At 36.0% G+C, this 26,389-nt stretch overlaps 1 protein-coding gene across 1 annotated transcript in view; it reads right to left on the bottom strand.

The window, feature by feature from the left end:
* Positions 1-26,389, bottom strand: part of LOC125677509 (uncharacterized) — a 171,474-nt gene that overhangs the window by 13,630 nt on the left and 131,455 nt on the right. Inside the window, exons 15-18 of the mRNA XM_056161023.1 lie at positions 19,170-19,655; positions 14,261-14,515; positions 4,797-5,009; positions 2,138-2,235 (exon numbers count right to left, since the gene is read on the bottom strand). Coding sequence (XP_056016998.1) covers positions 2,138-2,235; positions 4,797-5,009; positions 14,261-14,515; positions 19,170-19,655 — 1,052 coding nt within the window. The remainder of the gene's footprint in view (positions 1-2,137; positions 2,236-4,796; positions 5,010-14,260; positions 14,516-19,169; positions 19,656-26,389) is intronic.

Raw genomic sequence — 26,389 nt, forward strand, 5'->3', positions numbered from 1 at the left:
AAACGAACTCGATATGTAAATCTTCCGAATCTCAGTCAATATATAGCAGGGTACTGCCAAACAAGTTGTTGTAATAAGGATTTCAACAGTCTTGTTAAAAGTCAGCATATCACATATTTTATGGTCGTTATAACGATCTAGTTTGTCAAAGCAATCTGTCATTGGGCCTGGTGCATTCCATACCAATTGATAGACCGTTCTTGGCACTCTGGTTTTGACTACAGATTGTTCCGTTTACCTGATCAAGAGATAGGGCTTACGATAGGTGTGACAGGTCGACAGGGGCTGTTGACTTCTCCTAGGCACCTGCTCTCACCTCTTTTATATCAGGGATTCGTGTTTGCCCAACGTTTCTATTTGATATTCTTTATATGCCTTATAGGAGTTATGATATTGATCACTGCTCGTTATCTTCATCTTTCACCCTCTATACCCTGTACACTTCTAATTCTAAAAGCACACGATTCTTTATTTATTTGGTAACATAAGGGATGCTCTGCCAACTGTTATTTGTAAACAGATGCGACTTCTCAGTCATTTAGTCATATAAGTAATTGTTACGTCACAATTGACTGAAAATTGTCCCAATCCATTTACAGTAAAAGAGTATTGTAGCTCAGTAAATGCCTGGTTAATATTGAGGGAAATATCAAAATATGTAAGAATTTTTAAAACAATGTTGTCAGCCCAAACGTTTCACGTTCTATGGGCCATCCCCGAAGTATGGAGCCTCGATTGGTCAAAAGTACAGTATTTCCTAAATATTCAAACATTTATAAAGAATTTGCAATGCAACATTGAAGCAAAGATACTAGTTTTGACTGTCAAAATTAAGAGAAAAAAATAGTATTGATTACTGATTACGCAACAAGGGATTGAAATGGGGGATGATGTACGAAACACGACGGATTTATCCACTTAAATGAAATACGTTTGTTAAGCGGTAACGAACGCAATAGTTCAGAATGTTATTCTGAATAATACACAATCTTTATCCGTTTCTTGAAAATCCATTAAAGGGGCTTTAATTGTCATGTTGTCACTAAAATTTGAATTCAATAACAACTGCTCTGCATTATATATTTCAGTAATAACATAAATATTTAATTACTTCAAGACACTTTTTAACCTCGAACCGACACATGGATATGAAAATTCGGTGATTAAATAATTATTGTCTTGCAAGACAATAATTCTTCCTTACATATTTCTTTACTCTAAAAGCGGTTATCTAACGTAGTTTTTTTTTAAAGTCTATCTTGTTCTTGTACAAAATGAAAGTTTTTATTAGTCATTAATATATATTCCTAGCCAATTTAGAGAGTTTGAGAAAAATATGGCTGTCGTCACTTTCACAGCTAATGGTCCTTTAAAAGATTTACGTGATTGTCTCATCAATATCACAATGCAATTATCTTGAAACTAGAAAATATTCAGCTTGGTAATAGTTGTTAGACATATTAGGATTATTAGACAATATTAAGTTTTCAGGTCAGCCCTTAAAATAAGAATCTAGGTGAGGTTAAAAGTATATAACAAATAGCTGTGAGTAAGCATACGATGTTCTCAATGGAAATACATTAATAATCAATCAAACACTATGCTGTTTCTTTTAACGCTAAAACATTGGAATCCGATTTTTGTGGTATTAATAATTACATTTGCGGAATATTTTCAATTATAACAATGAAAGGGAATCGTAAGATAAACAGACAGAGGCTATAGTCCTTGTTATAAAACTATCTTACACTCGATCATCCCGCACTTATAATATTCTTCTGATTTATTTGTATTAACTAATCCTGTACGTTTGTCTCAACACAGCATAAACATAGAGATTGATCATTAATTGAAACTATACAATTGAGATATAGTCGTGTTTTCTAACAGTATAGATAGAAAATTAAAGTTGGTATTTGAAATGAATAATGACCAGTTGGTTCCTAAAATCTGCAGAATTTCATCATTAAAAGATATAGAAGAACATACTAAGATGGATACCAGTAAGTGTACATTAAAACTACTGTATTATAGATTCACGTTAGTTAAAATAAAGAACAAAATGTATGTTCCTTGTTTATACATTAAAACTAGCGTATTATAGATTTATATTACCTAAAAAGAAAGAACAAGATACCTGTCCTTTGGTTTGATCTAGATGAGTTCCAACGATGATCACTGGGGCGTCATTGTCACAGTAGGTATGTACTGACTTCAACCAAAACAACAAGTACCCTGTAGAAATAAGGCCAACGAACTCAATGAATAGTTTTTCAGACCACGATATTCCACATTTATGAGGCAGACATGATTTTCTTTCTTATTTGGTTTTAGCAAGATTTATCTTTCCCTTTCAGACTGTCTGTAGCATGGGTTACCTTTCCTTTCTCATGTATATAATTGATTGACTGTTTATTTTACGTCCCATCGATAATTTTTTACTCAAATTTAGACGTCACCAGCTGTGGGTGAAATACCATAAATTTAGACCTATCCTTAGCACCCAGCGCCGTAACAATGAGGATTATTTAACGTGCCAACGCCTGTCGCGAGAAAGGAGTTTGATATTAGGGTATTATCTAAAAGACCAGTGATTCTCAATTCTAAATGTCGAGCGTTATGCGAAGGAGCAATTACTATCTATAGTAACGTTTTAGGCTTTACGCGGTCGAGACGCGAGTAGACCTCGAACTCACGACCTTCCGGTTACGTAGCGAAAGATGCCGTGGGGATTTGGGTTAGAATAGGTCATCAGTACTACTGTTTGTCGTAAAAGGCGACTGAATGGGGTGGTCCTTGTGATTGAGACCACGAAAACTAAGGTCCCATGTCACAGTAGGTGTGACACGATTAAGATCCTTTCCTGCTCAAAGACCGTACAAACGCCGAACATAGGCCTACATTTTGCAGCCCTTCACCGGCAATGGCGACGTCTCCATTTGAGAGAAATATTCTCGAGAGTGACGTTAAACAATATAAAATCAATCAATTTCTACCACTGAGCAACCGCGAACGGTCTCGTGTATATGGTGTATAAAGAAGCAATAAAATTTATATAAAATAGCTTTATATTACTTACTATTATCCGTATGCCAAATTCTGAAACACTTACACCTAAATAATTATGTATTCAATGATTATTCCATTCATATCTAATTAATTACACTTAGCAATTTTGCGTATGAGAGAATTTTTGAATTGAGGCAATCTACTGACAAATAAGTTGGTGTTTGAAGGAATTCAAGTCTCGTTTAAAGGAAATATTTCGCAAATTATATGGTTATTTTGATGATCTTATTTGCAAATACAGCCTGTCATTAGGTTTAATGTGGTCTCAACTGTGTATATACTTTCGAGATACGGATCCACTCAGACTGTTATCGCGCTTTAAACGTAATTGTAGGGCATATGTCACATTCGGACTACAATAGCAGGTAGAACTGTCTTAGTGGGACTAATACCCACGAAGGACACAGTGGATGGTGAGAAATAGTGAATGTGTGCTAATTAAAGAATTATCGCATTCTTTTGACATGAAAATTCTGGAGAGCAATTAATGTAACATTATATATTCTGCAGAAGTGTGTTACTCAGAATAATGAAGGAGTACTTAATATAATTTCTGAATAATATTACATGGATAACTACTATTTAGCGTGCTTGAGCAAGAAAACGTCACAGCAAAGCTCCATTATATACATAATATATACACAAATTTTGCATCAAATCTGTTAATTGGTTTATAAAATATACATTGAAAACTGACAATATCCACTTAATATACCAGGCAACATATGATATATAATTACGATTAATGTTATAGTTCTCCAGATATTGAGCGGACAACATGTGGTCTACCGGCCAACTGACCGACCGACATACCGACCAACCGACAGATGCAACGCAATATGCCCCTTTTCTTTGAAGGGGGAATACATATCTCAATCAAAATAACAGGTGCAGAAGTTCAATATTCATATAAGGTATTTATAAAGTTGTAATGAAATCTGCTCATTGGTGATACAAATATCCTAAGACCAAACGGACGGGGGACGAACATGGTGATTCCAGTATACCACAAACTTCGTCTGCGGGGGTATAACAATTAGATAAGCGCTGTCCTTTGAGTGTATTGGATAATGTGCTTGTCTGGAACAGAAAGTGTAGTAGGAGGTCCACCGGTTTCGTCGCAGTTGATGCACAGTGTCGTTTATCAATATATATTGTGTCCTCTTTCATGGAGGAAAAGTTCAAAAACCCAATGTTCGAAACTCGTTTTAAATCCTACTTTAAATTTTCAAGAGCAAATGCATTATGAAATACTCAGTGTATCTGTTCCTGGCTTGGATTTCTAAAAACAAAATCCTAAACTTAACTTCCTTTTAACATGGAATTCTTGTTCATATTTGAACGTGAAATTTATTTAAATCGATGTTGATGTTGAATAGGTGTGATATGTGTTTCGCGTGAAATAAGACCAATACTTTCAACCTGAGGTTCAAGTGAATCGCATTTTAAGTTAAGGTCACTTTGATGTGAAATTCATGTTCAATGCACGAAAAAAAGCCATTCACATGTTAAGGTGAAGCACATTTGAATGTATCGAGGATACTATGATTATTGCCAACACACTATTTCAAGTGCAATATAGTAAATATCACCAAAATAATAAAGAAAGCTGGTGAAAATCCGTATACATTACAACAAACACATTAACATTGAACACACTGATGGTTACTACAACCTGGATTGCCCTGAATGTGCTATCTGTGAAAATACTAATTTATTTCACTTACCCCCGTAGCTCCAGTCAGTAAACATGGTCCCTTCCTGTTCACAGAGTGAAGGGTCAACTTTCTCATCAAATGCCTTAGACATGTTGAGGACTAGAAGATAGAAGGCTCTTCTGCTGAGGTAGACCTGGTGACACGCGTAATAGGCACACTGTCCACCAAAGTCCAAAATACTCAAGAGTTGTTTCCCTTCTTTATCTGTGTCAACTGGTAGCTCTATTAGGAAAATGTCGAAACACAAGTATAGGATAGATAATTCAAAACATCGGATTGTGTTCGATTCTTTAAAAGATTATTTCTTATGAATATCTCTACCCATATGAATATCATCAGATCCAAAATTCAGTAGGTATTTTGCTTGCTTCCCCTGGATATCCGGGTTAGAATAGGTCCTCATTACCCCTTGCTTGTCGTAAGAGGCGACTAAATGGGGCACTCCTTCGGATGAGGCCGCATAAATCGAGGCCCGTGTTACAGCGGGTGTGGCACGATAAATATTCCTTCTTTCCTCAATGGCTATAAGCGCCGAGCATAGGGCTAAATGTTGCAGCCCTTTGCCGGCAATGGTAACGTTTTCATATAAGTGAAAGGTTCTCTAGAGGGACGTTAAACAATATACAATCAATCAACAATACTTTGCTTGCAAGTTCACGTCTCATTCCATACCCGTTCATTCATTTAGATGGGGATATTCAAAACGCCAAATTTCTTCATATTTTTTGCTTGATTGTGAATGCTAGAAAATTATTTTCTGGTATCTTCTCAATTCCGAATTGTCTAATGATACATGTAATTGCTCGATTTTTTTTTACCTTTGCACTTAAGTATTCAATTTTGTTCAATTAAAAGACCATGTCCCCTTTAAAAGGGATATAATAAACAAAGCAAAAAAAAATTTGAAGGTCATTTAAAATTCTTCTCGAGAACCCCTCGCTCAGAAAATATTTTATCTACCTGAGAGTTTTCTGACATAATGAATATTCCAGTTTCTTGAAAGCATAACTCCCGTAGAGGGGTGGGACCACAAAAGGGGGGGGGGGGGGTCAACGTGTTGCATGCGAATATACCAGAAATAATATTTGAAAAGGTTTTGCTCAAGAACTACTTGTCCATAAAATTTGAAATTTACAAGAAGGTTTCCTGATATTGCATATTCAATTATGTTCAAATCATGACCCCAGGGAATAGGATGTGGCTACAAACAGGGATAAAAATTATCAAAAGAATATAAATACAAGTAAACTCAAAAAGAGCACAATTTGTGCTAATGAAATTCCAACATACTGTTTGAAAATCCGAATACCACATATTACGAAAATATTATGAATGAGGAACTACGGCATAGTTTTAACATCGACTTCAGAGTACTTGTGCGTATAATCAGAGTGTAGTTTAATAGTTGAATGACTGATCACAAGATATGCATACTTCATTTTCAAAATTTTCTTGAAGAAGCGAATTTCTATGATGTCAAAACGTTTAGTCTTTAATTCACCTCGAGGAATGGTCGCGTAAGCTCGTAAATGTTTTATAATTTGGCGTTGTTGATATGAGAAAAGTTTTGTGAAAACTTCCTTAGAATCTTTTTTTTTAGAATCTACATTTGATTTATACCACTCCTGGCATATTTCGTGGAACAATACGTTTCTCGTTCACATCAGTTTTAAATATGTTCGCGTGACCTTATCCTTGAAGTTTGACCCACTTCGTACAACTCTGACCTAATCCATATCTCTTAAACGATTTAAGGCAGAACTTTCATATTTTGTAGACAGATTTCTTGTAACAAAATCTTTCATTTCATGTCACGGTATATGACTTTGTGATATTGGCCTTATCCAGAACAGCAAGGTAATATTAGTCAGGTTTGTTTTGAGTCACCCCATATTATGTGAATTCCTTTTCAGCTTATAGTGTGACCTTTGGGGCTAGGTTGAAACAACAAATTATTCACTGAAATAAAGATTGAAATCAAAGGCCTGAAGGGCCTGAGAGTCGACTCGCACTTCATTATTAACTGGAATAGGTAATATTGAAGGAGCAAGATAGTAGTAATCAAGGATGACGAACATCGTGTGTGTAAGTTTGCATATACACGCTTCTTTTAGCAGGATTTATACTTTAATGCACCATGCCTTTGTATTTTTAAGTGACTGAATTTGACTAAGCCATGACCCCTGTCATTCAAATTACATAATATACATATCCAACATGGATGTAAAGAGTCATTGCTAACTGATGATCGTGCTGAACAATCCATGATGTACAAATGGTAAGAATTGGAGGTAAATCATTATGCAGTCATATAATACTTATATCACAAAAGAAAACCCTCAGATAAGCACCACAGTGGTTGTAAGAAGACACCATCCAACAAAACAATTTAGCAAATCAATTCCTTGAGCTTAACCTTTAGTCAATGGTACAATGACTATGTAGTTGACATCTGTAAGAAACATCACTGTTTTACTGTACTGACTTTCAGCGCATATTTTGAGAGTTTATTCAGCAACTAGTCATAAAATGCTACCATCAAAACAATAAAGAAAAACAAGATTGCTACACGTAGCCATGTCCCCCACCGCCGCAAAAAAAGTTGAAACACAAAAGTCTCATAACTCCTGTAAGATTTGTCGAATTAAAATGACGGCGCAATATGATCAACTACATACGGTGACTAACAATCCTACAACATTTGAACAAAATCCGTTGAGCGTTTTCAGAGGAGTTGCGTCCACAAAGTGTTTCTATAATGTAGCATTTACAAATTCAACAAAGTTCCATAACTCCTGTAAAATTTGTCGAATCAATATGGTGGCATAATATGATCAACTACACATGGTGACTAACAATCCCACATTATATGAACAAAATCCATCGAGCGGTTTCTGAGGAGGTGCGTCCACAATGTGATCCTATAGTGTAGCATGTAAAAATTCAACAAAGTCCCATAACTCCTGTAAAAATTGTCGAATCAAAATGGCAGCAAAATATGATCAACTAGACATGGGGATTAACAATCCTACAAAATATGAACACAATCCCTTGAGCGGTTTCTGAGGAGTTGCGTCCACAATGTGAAGTGGGACGGACGGACGGACGCACGAACACTGGTGTTTTATGTCCCCTTCCGCGTTGCGGTGAGGGACAAAAATCGCTAAAACGCATCAAAGATGCGTATGTCCGAGATGAAGTTTGAAATGTGTTCGGTCGCAATAGGTATATAGTGTGATGATGACCTTGAGCTTTGGATTTCAATAGCAACATGAATCTTGAATGTCATCAGGATTTGAAGTCTGATAAACATGCACCAGCAAGTACATGTATAAAAGTTAGAGACAAACTCAAATCTACAGTATATAGTAATAAAGAGATCTTGACCTTTGACCTTAAAATAAACCTTCCTCTTTTGGATGTGATCAAAATATGCAAGTCTGACAAAGACGCACCAAGTAGTATGAACGTTAGAGACCGGGTAAGCTCAGTCCGTGGCATTTAATGACAAAACGATCTTGGCCTTTGTCCTTTTGACCTCAAAATAAATAGGAACCTTCCTCGTTTGGATGTAAGTTTCACAAAGATGCCCCCAGTAGTATGAAAGTTAGAGATCGAACAAGCTCAAATATATGGCATTTAATGACAGTGACCTTAACCTTCGACTGTTCGACCTCAAAATATATAGGAACCTTCCTCTTTTGAATGTGATTATGTGATGGAAGTCTCACAAAGATGCACCTAAAAGTATGAAAGTTAGAGACCAGACAAGCTAATTGTGGACGCCGCCCGCCCGCTCGACTGGACACCCATCCTTCGCCAATTTAAAAGCCGAGATTTGCTACGCAACTCGGCTAACAATAAATGTTTGTCAAGCAATACAAATATACAACAACACCCCCCACGTGGTGCAGAATTGATAAAAAGGTTATACACATGCATCATTTAATTGATAATAGTACCAAACCATTTCAAGTCAAGACATTGAGTAGACAATATCGTCCTATGTCCAGAATGGACTGACCCTTGGTCTTTGACCATGTGACCTAAAATAAATAGGAATCATCTACTCTGTATGATGTACCAGTGTGCCATGCTTGGTGTCAATCAAGCTACTGATTCTTTAAGTATTGGAGACAATATATTACTATGTCCAGTTTGACCCTTGACCTTTAATCATGTGACCTCAAAATCAATATGGGTCCTCTAATTCTTAAGATGTACCAGTCTTCCAAGTTTGATGTTCATCAAGCAAAGTGTTCTCGAGATATTGAGTGGATCATATATTCCTATGTCCATTTTGACCCTTGCCCTATAACCATGTGACGTTAGAATCATTAGGGGGGTCATCTGCTCCTTAGAATGTACCAGTGTACCCAGTTTGATGTCTGTCAAGCAAAGGGTCCTCAAGATATTGAACGGACAGTATATTCCTATATCCAGAGTGGACTGACTCTTCACATTTTGACCTAAAATCAATAGGGCTCCCCTTCTACTCATAACCAACCAAATATCATAACAATCAAGTGAATGTTTCCCAATATCTTGAGCGAACATGTGGTCTGTAGACCGACAAGTGGAAAGGAATCCCCCCCCCCCCCTCTTCTTTGAAAGGGGGCATAAGTAATTGTTTACAGAATCTCATATACAGGCACATGGATTTAGAAATATGGCTAAAATGGGTTTCCGTACTTAGAAAAAAAACGTAAGTATTGACTACTACGATGACATTAATGGGCTTCCATAATTCTAGAAAAAATTACAATCGGAATAATGTATTAAGCTTATTAATTTACACTCGTATTTAACCAAATTTGATACGCACTCTCTTTTTATGAGAACGGACCCATATTACATACCACTAAAGGTTTTTGACTCATTTTGTTTTAAGTAGTCAATGCAATGTGCACTTAATTTTTCGCCGCGTTAATTACATATCTAAAAGCGTAAAATTGTTTTAAGAAGAAAAAAAATCTTATTTTTAAAACTGCCATGATATTATGATATCGTGAATAGCATATATTTTGTGTACACGTCCTGTGTCACTTGATTTTTTTCAGATTTCTGCATGTTGCACGTTTTTCATGGGTCTGGGAATATGCGATTACTTTTGAAATTTGACTTTCCTGATGCAGTAAACGACTGATGTACTTATCCATCTAAATGCGGCGAAATTTTAGAGGGTTATGTTTGAATTCTTCATTTATTACCAATTAAATTACTGGTTTGGATTATTGATATGTTTATAATTACCGAGGGGGTCGTTATATCACACCTTAGAACGTCAATTTTCGAAGCTTGGGTGATGTTTTGATTACAACACATTGACCGCTCGCATCGGCTATTTAATTGACATGAAATTAAAAATATCGAGTCTGTTAAAACTTCATTGCTACAAACTCTCGTGCTTTGCTGAAATCAACATTATTTCCCCGAAAATACTGCTATGTAGTGTACGAGGACAAGATTGCTGCACTGTATACAAATTCTAGTATAGGAATTTTTTTTTTGAGAATCTGCATTATTAAATAATACATTCCACAAAGATTTCTCGTGAAGTTAAATGCGATGGTACACACGAACTATGGTATTTTCACAATTTACGGGCCCCAAAAGGGGATGCGTATTAAATATATTCGGCAAAATGCGGTTAATGTAATTATCTATAACTGAGTCTGACTATAGAATAGTCTGAAAGCGAAAACATGATGAACTGAACGTACGTTCATCGTCTCATCCCGGTAGATTCCCGTAGAAATAGTCGCATTGTGTAGTCTTTGACACACTTTCGAAAAGGCCTCGACGGGGAGTATGATCGGTCGTAATAGACCAATACCATTTTCAAATATTTACTATTCTTTTCCAACCCAAGAAAGCGACATAGTACTTTCTTTATTATAAAAGTTATTTGTTTCATGTTTACGATTCTATTTTTGTAGTCGATATATTTAGACACGCGTACGTCGCCTGTTTAATGTACAATCCCTGTGACACTCCTTATTGACTTAATTTGCTTACATCATGTATTCATGCGCACTATGTTTAGATTCTTTAAAGGTATTGAGGTGACTCATTTAAATTACACTGTTATAAGAATGTCAACATATATGTATGATAGGTCTTCAAAACTTAATGAAGGTGTTCAAAAAAGCAAATGAAATTTATTTGAAGATCTTTGTCCGCGGGAATTATTTGCTGTCGGTGTAAGAATAAACAGAAAGTTTATGAGCCGCGATAAATCCGCACGCCATTGACAGCAAGGATCATCTCGCTTCACGAGCCGACTCCAAAAAAAAAATGAAATAAAAAATCTCAACAGGTGAACAGCGACAGGGCTAATGTGAGCGATGTGGCCCATATGCCGTTTGTTATCGTTATATCCGAAAGAACCATGGCTTTCACTTCAAATACATGTAACATGTGGTACGTAATGCAACTTATTTAACGTATACATGTACAAGGTATTCCGTACATATGACACTAGGACCGAGAATCAAGCCGGGGATTTCCAAGTTTCAAAACGAACGCCCTAAGCAGATGGCCGCCGCAACAATATGTTTCAGCATAGTTAGTTTCTATGTAGCCGTAGACGTACACTTTAGACAATTTAGTCAAGTTTTGGTATGGTCCCACTTCTGTCACATTCACTTTACCTTAAAGATTCGAGAGATATGATATGACTAATATTGTGTTTTCTGCGCCTCAAACAGTGATAAAAATCTAATTACGACATAGTCTTCTTGTTATACTTATAACGTGTTTTCTTGATACATGCGGTTTTATATGTTTAGATGTAATGTTTCCGGGTTGTTTTCCATTGTTCTCAAACTATGCGTTGGTATAGACAATAGAAAGAGAATCACAAGGGTCACTTGATTAACTTATATATGTTTTTAAATCGAGGTAAGCTACTGAAAAAGAAGTTGATGGTTCAGGGGTTTCAACAGTCTTGATTGAAGTCAGCATTTCGCAAGTTCTATGGTCGTTATGGCGATCTAGTTCGTCAGTACAACCTCGCATTGGGTCAAATGCTGTCTGACGTGTTTCATACCGATTGTTAAGCAGTTCTTGGCACACTGATTTTGACTGCGGATGACTCCGTTTGCCTGATCGGGATGTGGGGCTCACGGCGGGTTTGACCGGTCGACAGGGGATGCTTGCTCCTCCTGGGCACCTGGTCCCACCTCTGGTGTGGCCAGGGTCCGTGTTTGCCCAACTATCTATTTTGTATTGCTTATAGGAGTTATGAGATTGATCACTGTTCGTTATCTTCACCTTGCATATGTCAATCAATGGATGTCTAAATCATTACGAAGCAGTAGATGTTCTTTGATGATGAAAAAGAATTGTCTTTAGCGTTACAGATCCATTTCATTACACGAAGATTAGGAGTATAAAGGTCTTAAAACTTCATTTACTGCATTTTCGTATCATGTATGCTGCTCCTTGAATTATCTTAACCTATTCCAAAATCAAGTATTCTATGATAATGTAGTTTATGGTCACCGTAAATTAAAATACAATGTAAAGCAGCCACGTTGAATCGCGTGGATCCGTCAGTGATTGAACAGCGAAACATTGATAGCCATAGTGAATGAGAATAATGTAATTTTTGAGAGTTATGAATGTAGCGGAGTGCGAGCGAACCCCTCGCCCACAATTTACGAAATTGAAGTCTGGGGAAAAATGGAAGCAACTTTTGGAGATGAATACCCCAACACCAGCCCCTTCTATACACACGCGATTTAAAATTTTGAAGATTGGGTAAAAAGAAACATTCATTGTTATTTTCGTTCAGATTTCTGAATCCCGAAGAGATACATGTAGGTAGGGGATTTTTTGTGTGGAGGGCTACATGCTTTCCATAGTCAAGTATTTGATCTTTGAACGAAATCTTAACACACAACAACGTCCAAGGCCTCCTCAATGTTTTCATTTACTAATCAGTACAATGAATACATGTATGGTAATGTGGCATATCAACAGACGTAGATATATAATACATACTAGCTGTGGAAAGAGACAATCTGATTAAAACCAGATCTTCAATCCGCTCCTCTATTGGCCATGTCGCGTTCTTCAATCCGCTCCTCTATTGGCCATGTCGCATTCGCGACATGGCCAATAGAGGAGCGGATTGAAGATCTGGTTTTAATAAGATTGTGAAAGGAGACTGCGTAGTTTAGTCATCCCACTTATAGATTCTTATACATAAGATTATGTCCCCAGGACATGTATACTAATATTTAAAAGAATACATTGTCTTTCAATTCAAACACTAAATAACAGATTATGTTCATTGAAAATAAGGGAGGGGTGCAAACAATTTCCACTTTGATAGCGTGTATGACCGCCATTTGCGGCGATGCATTCTTCACACATATGACACATTGTGCAAAAACCTGCTTCGACAGTCAGAACAATGTTACATGTATAACAACGTTATAGTCCCTGCATTGATCTTTGTTGTTTTCCAAATACATGAGTATTTGGTTTCCCCTGGCTTTCGATAGATCGCGCTCAGTTTTATCTCGGATCGAATAAATCAACTTCAGTGATTGGTAGAGTGAATTCTGAACAGCGAGTAAAGTTTTGTTGGAAACAATAGAAATGTGGTGAATATTGGTTGTGGACGGAAATAAATTATAATTCTGTTCTTTGTAATTAGACACGTCTTACTTTACAACGGAAAAAGGGCGATTTATCGGTTTCTCACGGATATTCTGATCGAGGGGCACGGAAGGGGACTAGATAGTGGCAAGACGTGTTCTTTTTTATTTATAGTGGGTAAGGTCCAATCTTAAACGTGTTAAATTCATCATATAGCATGTTAGTATACATTGAACAAAATAGATTAGCATACTAAAAGTTCACACAATACAGTTACTAAAATGTATCCATCAAAGTTCGAATTCCCTCTATCGTCTTTATTTTCCATTATCAGTGTCCCGGACGCCTATGGTTTTTATTGTCATAAAAGATCCATGAATGCTAGATAACATGTACTGTTACGGTATGAATTTGCTGATATTTGTTGGTGAAATCCTGGTCTTATATCGTTTTGAGACATTATCATTGTTTGTTTTCTATCATTGATATCAATAACAAATTTTGAAGGAATATCGGCCTTGACGTCAATCTTCCATGTGATCCCCAAACGTTACACAAAGAAACAGCCGGTGGGAAAACACAATGAAACAGTTGTATTGTTCTTTTTTGTAAAAAATGACATTGTTTACATTTCAACAACATTATAAGCCTTGGGGTACATATATTTTGGGATTATGATAGGGTTACGCGATAATCAATGTGTGTGCGTGCGTGTATGAGTGTGCGTGCGTGCGTGCGTGTGTGTGTGTGTGTGTGTGTGTGTGTGTGTGTGCGTGCGTGTGAGTATGCGTGTAAGTGTGCGTGCGTGCGTGTGAGTGTGCGTGCGTGCGTGTGTGTGTGCGTGCGTTATGTATTCATTTTACCTTTTAAGCAATCAGATTCTGGAACAATTTCAAATAAGTCTTCGTGTACTTCTAATCCTACAGTAGACTGAACCTTTTTCAGTTCATCCAGACTTCGTTTCTGTAGACGTTTAAGCAGAGTAGATTTCCCAGCCCCTGCGCATCCAACTATCATTGCACGAGCTCTGTGTATTGTTTGAGTTCCTTTCTTGGCACATTCTGCGTATCTTTTTCGCGCATCATAGTCCCATCTGAGAATTTCCTCAGGTATTTTCACTGAAAGTATACAAAAGTAACTCAGCTTTACAAAAAGTACAATAGTATTTTCTGAAGACTTTAACAGGAGAAAACTACAACATGAAATCGTAATAACATCGTGCCCTATCCATAATCACTTTGTGACTATATCTACATGATCAGGATATGAAGTGATTTACACCTCATATAACCAATGATACACGTGCATTCTAAATATGTAGCTTTGAAATGTGCGTAAATGAAATTCAAAATAATTAATTCGTAAAATATATTTCATTTATTCAAATATGCAACATGTAAACGTGATTTTTCTTGTATATTTATGTTTGCGATTTATATATAACTTACTGTAGAAAAAACATGATGTCATCCCTTTTGAATGTGAACATAGTCTAAATGTCTAATTTGGCATTTCGTATAAACTGATTAACTAACACCATGGAATAGTTTTGATAATGTAAGTGGGCGTACTTAGATTTCAGTTATTCTATGTGAGTAGTGATCGTACAGGAGTTAGGAAGTCTTTTGTGTCACTCCACCATAATGGAAATTTCATACACTTAGACTCTGACGTTCTGCCTTATATTCACACCTGGGATAATTTTTCAGCGATAATGTAATACAAACCAATACCAATACCTCGCAAACCAATTTCATTCCTAATCACCATTTAATTCAATTTATTACATTTTCAACAGTGAAATACTGAACTTTATCCAGTGAATAAAACATATTTTCACAAAAGTATTATTTTCACAGTGTGATAATAACAACCGTGACTACTTGTCACAATATAAATTCATCCGCGATACACAAGATCACCTTCATTTTACGTTATATATAATTGATTTTTTATTTTCTTTTTTATATGAATACCTCAAAATAATTTTCACGGTTGGGGGGGGGGGGGGTACTTGTATGTTGTGTGATGTTAAACTTAGATTTCTTTCTCAGTTTTCCGTCGGAGCGACTCAAAGGTCGATCTTGTGCTTTGAAGTAAAAGTTAGGCCTATCTATTTAGCCTACATATATCTTTTGATCAACCAAGTACATGTACAGAAGAACCAAGACGGCAGTTTCTCGCTTCGTCGGTATTCCTTGTGCGCTACAAGTGATTTCTATTCATCATTGTTTATACAGGGACAGCTAAATTTGCTGAAGGAAAAAATGAAGAAAATGTTATTAACAGAAAATTTAATGTTTTCGTTATTGGATATAAAATCTATTTCATGCATGAGATAGGATTGTTTTATATTTTCACGCTTACTTCGCTCTCGTGTAAATATAAACAAAAATTCTGTCTCCCTCGTGAAAGGAATTCTATATCCAACAGCAAAACATTGAATATCCGCTATATACTTCAAGCACTCCAGCTCCTCTATCTCAATCTGTCACCCCCTCCCTTTCAACAAGTTAAGCAGACTTACAACACATTGTACTGGGAAATTAAAAAAAAATACTTGATTATGTTATCGTTAGAATTGCCACTCTTGAAGATTTCTTCTCTAGATATAAAAATATCAGGCTTTGATGGAATTTTAAAAGAATTTGAACTGAAATCAGTTTGAGACTAGGATGCATTTTTAGGACCAAGTTGAAAGCCCGCGTAAGGAATCTGATACTGTACAAACTGTCTAATAAGATGCTGATCAATGTATTATTACTCAAATCCGAAATTGACGCTCTCAAAAAAACTAAATTTAGATCTCAGATAATTTCATCTTGATCTTTAATGTCGCTCAATGTGATACAATGTGTTGCTTGTTGGTACTATAATGGAATCTGCATCTGCTGAATTTCAATCCGAAACATTACTCATTAATTATGCTTTTCGAATCTATTGAACTGTGACTCACGGGTGATTTTTGTTTAAAGTAATGGATCTTATCTCCTCAGAGGTTCTGAACATTTTTTTTTTTTTTTTTAAATTACTTTAATCTAAACCTTATTTTTCTGTATGTTATGATATGCATATATGCGGATGAGAAATATGTGGGGGAATGGGGGGGGGGGTGTCCTCCACAGTGGCGGATTTAAGGGGGCGCAGCCGGCGCCCCCCCCTTCCCATAAAATTTTCAAATCTAAGGTAAATCGTGGTATCTTGTTTAGAAAAATGTATTAAACCATATAAGAAGCAATAATTTCTTCCACTCCCGGTGAAAAAAATGACAAAATCTTTTGATTTCTTGAATTACTTTGGTGGGATAGCTTATTTTTTTCCCAAAACCCTTAATATTTGCGTCAATTTATTACCTTGTAAAAAATGATAGAAAATAGTACAAGTCACTAAATAGGAGACATATTTCAAGCCCTATAGAATCTGTAAAATCCAGGAACTTCCAGGGAATTCGCCCCATGGGCACCCAACAGGGCTTCTCCCAGATCCCCTGCCTCATAAAGTGGCGCCCCCTTAACCGCAACTCCTGGATCCGCCCCTGTTCCACATGAACGTTTACACCGTTTTAAAGGCCTTATTTCTTATCTCCTTTGAAGTTAGCTCAACAAAACAATGAAACCCATGCCAAGAAATCCCGTCCGTTCTGGACGTTTTGGGTTCAACAGAAGCACATTACATACTGATTAGTATAGTAGCCGCCGCTTCATCTCTTAATTGTGGTCAATGATTTATAACGGTTTTCCTACATCGGAGATTTAACTGAGAATTTCTTGGCATGATTTTTTATGGGGAGGGGGGGGGTAGTAAAGTGATTGAAAATATAAACTACTGTATCAATGCACAGTGTGCATCAAAAAGGTATGTTTAATATTCTACAAAATAAGCCGGCATCGGGATCGATCGTCTAATTTGCAAATGTCACCCTGCAAGGTTCACCCCAACAAATATATGCCCCAAATACTTTCCTTTTGTTTATTTAGGTTGTATTTCTTTTCACCTCCCTAACTCCACCTATTACTTCATCGTGTTCTGTCACCATGAATTGGGCTTTTCTTTTTCTATTTTGTGAGCATCTATCAAACGTTCCGTTCAAAGTTTGATATGTATGGAAATCCGAAAAATTGTTTCATGCAATTCTTATGTTTGTCGCTTATTAGAGGGTCAATAAAATTAGAGAGAATGGAGGCAGGACTTTGAAATCTTAAACAAGCGATATAATACATCTTTCTCTTTCGATTTATTTCAAAATATGTTATGATATCCTTCCTTAGCGGTCAAGCGCAAGGGGGGGGGGGGTACAATTTGTAATTTTTGCCATTACGCATTTTTACGCCAAGACTGTGGAAAAATTTGGTGTGTAAATTAATTTTAAAACATGACCAAATAAGCCGATATGGAATCAAATTATGTTAATTTGTGTGTTTTAGCTGAATACACAAAACTCCTGACCGTGATGTCAGACATCGGTAATTTGTCATACATGTAGCCATATTGAACAGAGACCCATCCACATACATTGAAACAATGTATACATTAAGTAGTTTTTCAAATAGGAAATTATTGAATGGTTTAATGTACTCCACATGGACACTCATCTTTGCAATCCTTCTGTATCTAATTACTACATTGTAAGTATTGCGGTGATTTTGATTGTCACACCTTATAATGTTTTTGTGATAGACATTGATATACTGTGCCGTTTTCAAAATGAAGTTCTCCCAATTAAGTAATTCAAGAAATCAAAAGATTTTGTCATTTATTTCTCCTGGAATGGAATAAATTATAGTTTCTTTTATCGTTTAATACATTTTTCGAAACAAGATACCACGATTTATCTTAAATTTAAATCTGAATCCGCCACTGCCAAATCCTTTATACATATCGGATTCGTTCGCTTAAAAAGTTGATGTGATACATAATACATACACTGTACATGTATTATACCAGGTGTATATCTAAATTACAAATAAAAGCAAGTTAGATTTAAGAAAGCTGTGTTTGGGGAGAATTGTTGAAAAGATGTTTGAACTTTTACAATGTTGTTTTCTTGGGGGTGGGGGGCTTTTCTTCGTTGTATATGAAATTTTAAAATTCAAATCTTTTTCAGTATGATTTTTTTATTAATGATTTTCATGGCAAGTTAAAGATTTTAAAATACTAATGCATTAGTATGGAGTATATTAAACGGTGGATTATGTAGAGGACTACCCCCTCTCTGTGTAAGTTCTGCTTCCCCTGTTCATAATTACTTTGCAAAATGCTGACTTCCTCAAATTATTATTGCATACAATATTTTCCGTTTTCCGTTCCCTCTTCCGTTTCATTTTCCGGTCCACGTTTTAGCAACACTCGTATATACGTCTGTTGATATGCCGCATTATCATACATGTATTCATTGTACTGATAAGAAAATGAAAACATTGATGGGGCCTGTGGAGGTTGTTGTGTATTAAAATTTCGTTCAAAGTATGTTCTAGTACATGAATTTTACAGGTATTATACTATAATACTACGCAAAAATATTTAGACCCAAATTTTTAATTTAGAGATGCGTCATAGGTATGAATTGATAATGCATTAAAGTGTTGTATACTTTTACATCATTTTTGTTACAAAGTTCAATATTAGGTGACATATGCAAAATGAATTGGAAATTGCAAATGTACACAATAATCATATCATAATTGTCAATGATTCTTAACAAAGGATTGGGTAATCAATGTAGAAACATTCTGTGAATAACAAAGCCAGGTGATCCATGATAATCATACTTACAACGTTCATTGATACTGTAATGAATCCCCATGTCTGACACGGTACAGTGTGTGAGGATGTCCAGCTGTAGTCTGTTTATGAATAGCTCGTACATCTCCCGCGGTATATACAGACATCTCTCTCCATCACTCCTCTTATAATTACACGACCGGCAGTATTCTGATATCACGTCACGTGACGCCGTGGTCAGGAAAAACTTGAGATCACTGTCCTCCACCAGACACTCCGTAACGGACGCGTACATGACGTCATGTTGGATGTCGTCAGAGGCAAACGTTATTACATCGTCCTGTCTTTTTATGATTCCATCAGGTAGAGGTTCACCTGTCTCATAATCAGGTGTGGTATTTTCACCAAAATACCTTTCTTTGATCTTATTGAAGTTGCTTTGGTAGGAATCCTCTTTGACATTCAACATATAACCATCAGCCAATAATAGGCAGTACAGCGTGATTTTGTCGTTTGTTGAGTAGCCATGGTATTTACCTGAAATTCGGAAAATACAATTATTTAAATCAATAAATCATCGTACGTTATATTGTGCACGTGTCTTTATCATAAATCAAACTTGTAATGCACAATAACACCAACACACATTCCAGCAGTGTTGTACATGTGTTTTCTAATCAAATGAACCCCGGAGGTTGAAGAGTGAGGTCCATAATTTTATGCAATATACCACTATATGATAATGTCTAATGATGACCATACTTCTATACAATGTACGATTAAATGTTTGTGTTCGATTGTCTTTTAGCTGTGCGTTAATTAGAGAATTTATTTCTAATATGGAGACGTTACAAACGGTAGATGCACAACTTAAGACCTTTAATGCAATAGCTGTTATGCAATTCTATTGATTTTTTTTTTCAGGAATGGTGAGTTTCAAACAATTTCTTAGTAATTCTTTACGATCCGAAAACGCCATGCTTATTCAAAACACCAAGAGTTAAGACCAAAACGTATGGCGACAAAAGGTTTGACAAAGCAACCGCCACACTCTGGAATAACCTCCCAAGTTACATCCGCAACGAAAATTCTTTCGAGCTTTTCAAGAAAAATTTAAAAACTTACTTCTTCAGACTTGTTTATCACGATTTTATGTAAGCCATTTCCAGTGACAGTATTGATATTCTTTTTTATGAAACCTTTTTGTATGTATTTTCTGTAGTTTAATCACGATTTTGTGTAAGCCAGAACTAGAATTCATATTCTTTTAATGAAACGAATTTTTTTTTTTACACTGTTTTAGGTATGTTCAATTTTTAATTGTAGTTTATTGTTGTTTTAATGTAAAGCGCTTAGAGTAATTATTTTTTATTATATAATGCGCTATATAAATACTGTAAATAATAATGGTAATGATGATATATTGAGTTAGATAGGGTTTTAATGAACACCCCCCCCCCCCCTAATGCCCCAGCCCCGGTTACTATTTTAACAAAATATACAGAGTGAGTTTCATATTAAAACCTAAAGGCATAGAAGAGAGTCAAACCCAAGACCTTTCACAAAAGCTCCATCCACTGTGCCACTGAGGACGATGACAACTTTGGAAAAATTAAACAATACATGTTTTATATCACAAAATTCTATACTAGTATCATATATAATTCTGATCTTTAATTCTGACTGTTATCGACCCCCCCCCCCCCCCCCCCCCCCTGTGACTTCGTCTTCTCAATTTACGAAGCAGATTTTTTATTTCTTCAAAGAATGGTTTAATGATTATGTCAATGCTCGCTAGATTGTAAGGCACACACACCAACAGAAAACGACTGAAGGAGAGCGAACTCTGCTTTTATTTTTAATCATGTACAATATACCTCCATCAATTTATAATGCATTAAATTTGCGGTTTACAGTACTCAACTGGTAAAGAAATGGAGTACAAAGGACAGCGGATTATGATGCAGCATAACGCAGATTCCCTTCTATTCGGCGATACTAAGAACGCGGGTTAATGTCGTTAATAAATGATACACTTCATCTCGAGATACTATTGACTGATTTATTAATTGAATATTGTTTAACGTCCCTCTCAAGAATATTTCACTCATATGGAGACGTCACCATTGCCGGCGAAGGACTGCAAAATTTAGGGATAAGTTCGGCGCTTATGGCCTATGATCAGGGAGGGATCTTTTTCGTGCCTCACCTGCTGTGACACGGAACCTCGTTTTCTGCGATGTCATCCGATCGACCGTCCCATTTTGTCGCCTCTTACGACAAGGGGTACTGAGGATTTTAGATACCATGACAAGGAAAGATAAGCCCAAGATTGATGTAACACAAGAAATAATGTCATTCTTACGGAAGTCGATAGGTGCTAGGCTATATAATCAATACTGATTTAACTGTCGGTCGCCACTTAATTTACGTGTCGGCCGTAACTTCATTTATCTGACTGTCACCACTTATTAATTGGCGGCCACCACTTATTATTCGGCGGTCGTCATATGAATTAACCGACGGGCGCAACATAATTTCACTGGCGGTCTCCACTTAATTCATATAGCGGTCACCGCTTAATATCTATATAACGGCCGTCAGTAATTCCCCCCCTCTCTCTCTCTCTATCTATCTCTCTCTCTCACAAACACACATAAAATGAAAGATGTCCAATCGCTTTCCAATAGTTAGTAATATATATTTGATATACAATTAAAGTATTATTGCTTGTCAATCGTGCTGTTAATTTACAAAGTTATATAACTCTTTATAATACTAAATGACGATAGATTCGCGTACGAGAAAATCTTTATGTGTACTTTATAAACCAACGCATCAGGCACGTAGAACCAGGGTGAGGGGGGGGGGGGGGGGGCTGACCCTCCATTTATTGACGACGTTCATTCCCCGCTATTTTCTCCTGCAAACTTAAGTCATTTTCACATGTGAAATAACATTAATTGGCGGATTGACCCTTTTCGTGATAGTAATGAATGGTAAAAATTTGTCCATAAGTGAACTTTTTAGGTTCCTTTTCTGCTTGTCAACAATAGTAGATAATTTCTCCTCCGACTGTCCCTACACTTTTAAAAACGATGCCACGTGTCTGCATACTATTCTAAATCTTTCAAAAATAATTACTTAGCAGTATGAATCAGATTGGCTTTGAAATTGACAACCGCAATGTATACATTAAGTGGCGACCGCCAGATAGAATAAGTGGCGGCCGTCAGTTAATTTATGTAGCGGCCGCTCATAAATTAAGTGGCGGTCGTCAGTTCAATGAATATGAATTATATACCCTGGCACCTATCGACTTCCATAGAAAACGATACTACGTACCTGCGTAACTGTGTCCCATTCTAAATATTAAAAAAAAAATAATCACTCAAATGTTGTGCACGCTGCTGGTGTCAAAACGTATTACACGGCATTACAGCACGGTAACACCTGGGCTGTTTTATATGAAGAAAACACTTTACACCAGTTATTCTCTCTCTCTCTCTCTCTCTCTCTCTCTCTCTCAGAGTAATGTGTTAATAAACTAACAACGATTAATTAAAACATGACAATTGTTTACTTTTTCCCTCATTTTATGACATTCATGATGACGTTACGATTGTAAACAAACGCGATTTCGAAGATATATGTGCAGTGTACGATGTCGCATTTAGGCCTAGCCTATTCTAAAGCCGTCCAGAAACATACACAGCCGATTCGTTAGAAGTAAAAGGGCAGTTATAGATCAGGCTACATCCGATATTCTCACGAGTGAGTGGCAGACAAAGAAAGTTACGGACAAGCAGGCACAACCGCACACATGGTGATACAGTTCTTATACAGTACTGTACAGACGAGAAGGGGGAATGGAAGAGTGTTAGCGATGTAGTACCCGAATCAGAGGATGCTGATGTAGTAATGAGTGATTCTGTAAGTTTTTCGATATACAAGACATTTTCTATGAAAATAAAATCTACAAACTAGGTAGACCTGTACTTAAATTGATCAGCGATCTTCCCGATATCGCCTAGTTGGTCATGAGCGAAGCTCGCTCCTAACGTTCAATGTATCATTATCGAAGCATCAGTTTGATTAAAAGTGCAATTTTGAAATAGCATTGTTTTAAAAATCGCCGACGTAAACAACGAATATTCAATTCATTAAAAAGATTTGGTGTATGTGTCTTGCAGATCTTTTGAGGGACTCTAACATGTAAGTTTGAATTAAACATGTGTTTCTGTGCAGTATACCATTTTATTTCTGTTTAGATAACTTTGGAACAATTTTAGCAAATTATCACTGACTCTAAATTTGTAACTTAGTAAGTCCCTTGTGTCATGCATGATCAAATGCCTTTGACAATAGAAGGGGGGGGGGGATCACCCAAAATATCTTTATTTGAAATTTGAATTTAGAAATAGCAATTGTCGAACATTGTCAAAAAAGCCCCCTCCCTTTTTCTACGTGCCTACATTGCCATGAGAACCCCTTACAATTCTAGGTTAACCAGAAAAATATCCGTAACTGTGTCTGTTTAATCAATGTTATACATGTATTCAAAAAACGAAGTGCAAAACGAAATTGTGATTTCGCAGGATACATACATGTACATGTGTTTATTCATCAAACAATTTTACAATGTAAGCGTTTCGTGTTCACTTCAGTGATGTGGTGTTTACACATATACATAGAAAACCATCCTATACAGTATTAGAGACATGCACTGAATTATGGATAGTAAATTTCAGTTAGGCTGCATGCATGCATGTAAGAATTAATTCATACCTAAATCCTCGTACCATGATTATATTCAATATATTTTTTTTTCTAAATCAACATATATTGTCTATGGAAGTAATATCTCTGTGTAACGGCGGGTGACGTGTTAGTTGTTAATCGCGCATAAAAATATGTGCCAAATTACATAATTATAATATACATTTTTATTGTAATCATTTAAGATTACAATTATTGCATGACGAAGTACTCAAAATCACAAGATGAGCGAAACTATTTTGGAGAGTTCATGATGGACTTTTCTTTTAAAATATTATGATAATATACTCCTGATGGTTTAAAACAGAAAAGTTAATGAAGATAACGGATGAAATATCGTAGGGCCTCCGTGGCCGAGTGGTTAGAGCATCGCGCTCAAAATCACACGGCCTCTCACCTCGCGCCGGTAAGTGAGAAAGTTTCCCAGTTTACTCTCGGAAGGTCGGTGGTCTCTTCCCAGGTACATTGTATCTGGGTTCTCTCTTCCACCAATAAAATCTGAAAAATTGTTCAGTGTGGCGGAAAACATAACTCATCAATCATCATTAAGTCGCAAGTTTTAAGAAATGAAACTTATAATTCTTTGTTTGATACATACATCAAACAAAGAATTATAAGTTTTATTTCTTATCATATAATTATGTTTTTAAGATAGAAAAACAAATAGTTTCTCCCATCAAAAAGCTTGAATTAACGTTTCTGAAAAGGCGCGTAGGAATACATATAGGCAAGAATGAAAACAAAAACAAAACGGCATGGCTGTGCGTTCAGGTCAGGAACAGTTACTGTGCAGATTTAAGGTGGGTCCTTAGTCCTGAATTTTTGGGGTTTAGGTAGCATTTTTTTGTTTGGAATCAATAGATTAACATTCAGAGTAATGAAAAAAGGCAAATTAGTTAAGGATTTCCATATTAATTTTCATTACAGTCACTACTGAAGTCATGTACCCCTATGTAGATTTTTATGAAATTCATTGGAAACAGTTATCTGTTGTTATTTTAAAATGAAAAAAGAAATAATAATTTAAATTGCATTTATTTATCAGGAAACATGTCAATAACTAAAACATATTTCATTTTCAATATGTTCATCAAGTTTCAGTATAATAAGTGCAAAATTATTGAATTAGCCTTATTCTCCAAAATGTTAAAAAACAAACTAATATGGACACAACTTCCTTATAGCATGGTTTACATATCATTTTTTCTGTTTATATTAGTAGATGTACATCTGCTATAGTTATTTATGAAAAAAAATCCATACCTTTCCTAAATAATTTCAAATCTATAGCTTCCAGAGTATGTATACCCCAATAAAAAACCTAAGTCTGGCACCATACAGCTGAGCTATTCAAAACCACTGATGGGTTAAAATTTTATGTAATTACATGAAAAGACACAGATAATAATTCCTTATCACCTTGATAAAATGTTTGTGAAAAATATAGGAAATCTATTGCATAATGGACTTGATAAATAATTTAATGAAAACAGAGTTATTGTCCTTGGATTCAATATTTTGAAACACATTGACTATTCAAATATAACTAAGACTTTTGAAATATTTTATGGCTAACAAGATTTTTTACAATAACTATTGAAAAAGACTCCAACAAAATTTATGTTCCAGTCATTAAATTATTGACTTTGGAAAATCTTATGACGTCACAGGAGTGTGGAACTACGTTAAATGGATTATACGCCAAATTAAAGGTGCAATGGTTAAAAGCTGAATTAAATATAAAGGAAGATAACAAGTGGTGACTGGATTTATGCAGCATCGTGTTGGAGGAGACGTTGAACACTGGTTGTGTCGTTGGAACGGTGGAATGCAATTCGGCTCCATTTCAATATCGAGGAAAACGTTTAAAACGCACTCGTTGACTGAGCCCCATATAACGCAGTTCAATTTCATTGATATTTACCAGATCAGAAGTCGCCACTTGCTCCGTCATGTTATCGATCTCGTAAAGCAGACGATTCATACCGGGAACTCGTGTAATCTGTCTACTTCTACCAGTAAGTGGTCTACGTCATCAAATTGACTATTCTGCCACGTCATCGCCTATGTATGTTGTTTCTTTAAATTAATTTGTATTTTATTCATATCTTTAGTTGTGTTTATTTTTGATAGTAATGAAAAACAAAAATCAAACAAATGCATGTTGTTATATATAATGCTTGTGTGGAAAATCCCGTGCTAGAAATAGCGCTAAAATTAGAACGGGGAAGGCGCATTCCAGAGAAAAGTAGTCCCGCGTGCTTAGTGCAGATGAACTCCGAACGAAATTTTGACAGAGAAATCAAACGAATTTTTCAACCAATCAGCATCGTTTATAAGTCATCACTTTAAAAGTTATTAAATGATTAGTGTATCCATTACCTAAATATAATGTCTCAAGAAAAATATCTACAATGTAATTAGTTTTGCGCTTTGTTAGCCTTAACTGTCATATCCCTGGCATATCAATTTCATATTTTTCTTTCATCGAG

This window comes from Ostrea edulis, chromosome 3, assembly GCF_947568905.1.
Source record: "Ostrea edulis chromosome 3, xbOstEdul1.1, whole genome shotgun sequence".
NCBI classification, from domain to species: domain Eukaryota; kingdom Metazoa; phylum Mollusca; class Bivalvia; order Ostreida; family Ostreidae; genus Ostrea; species Ostrea edulis.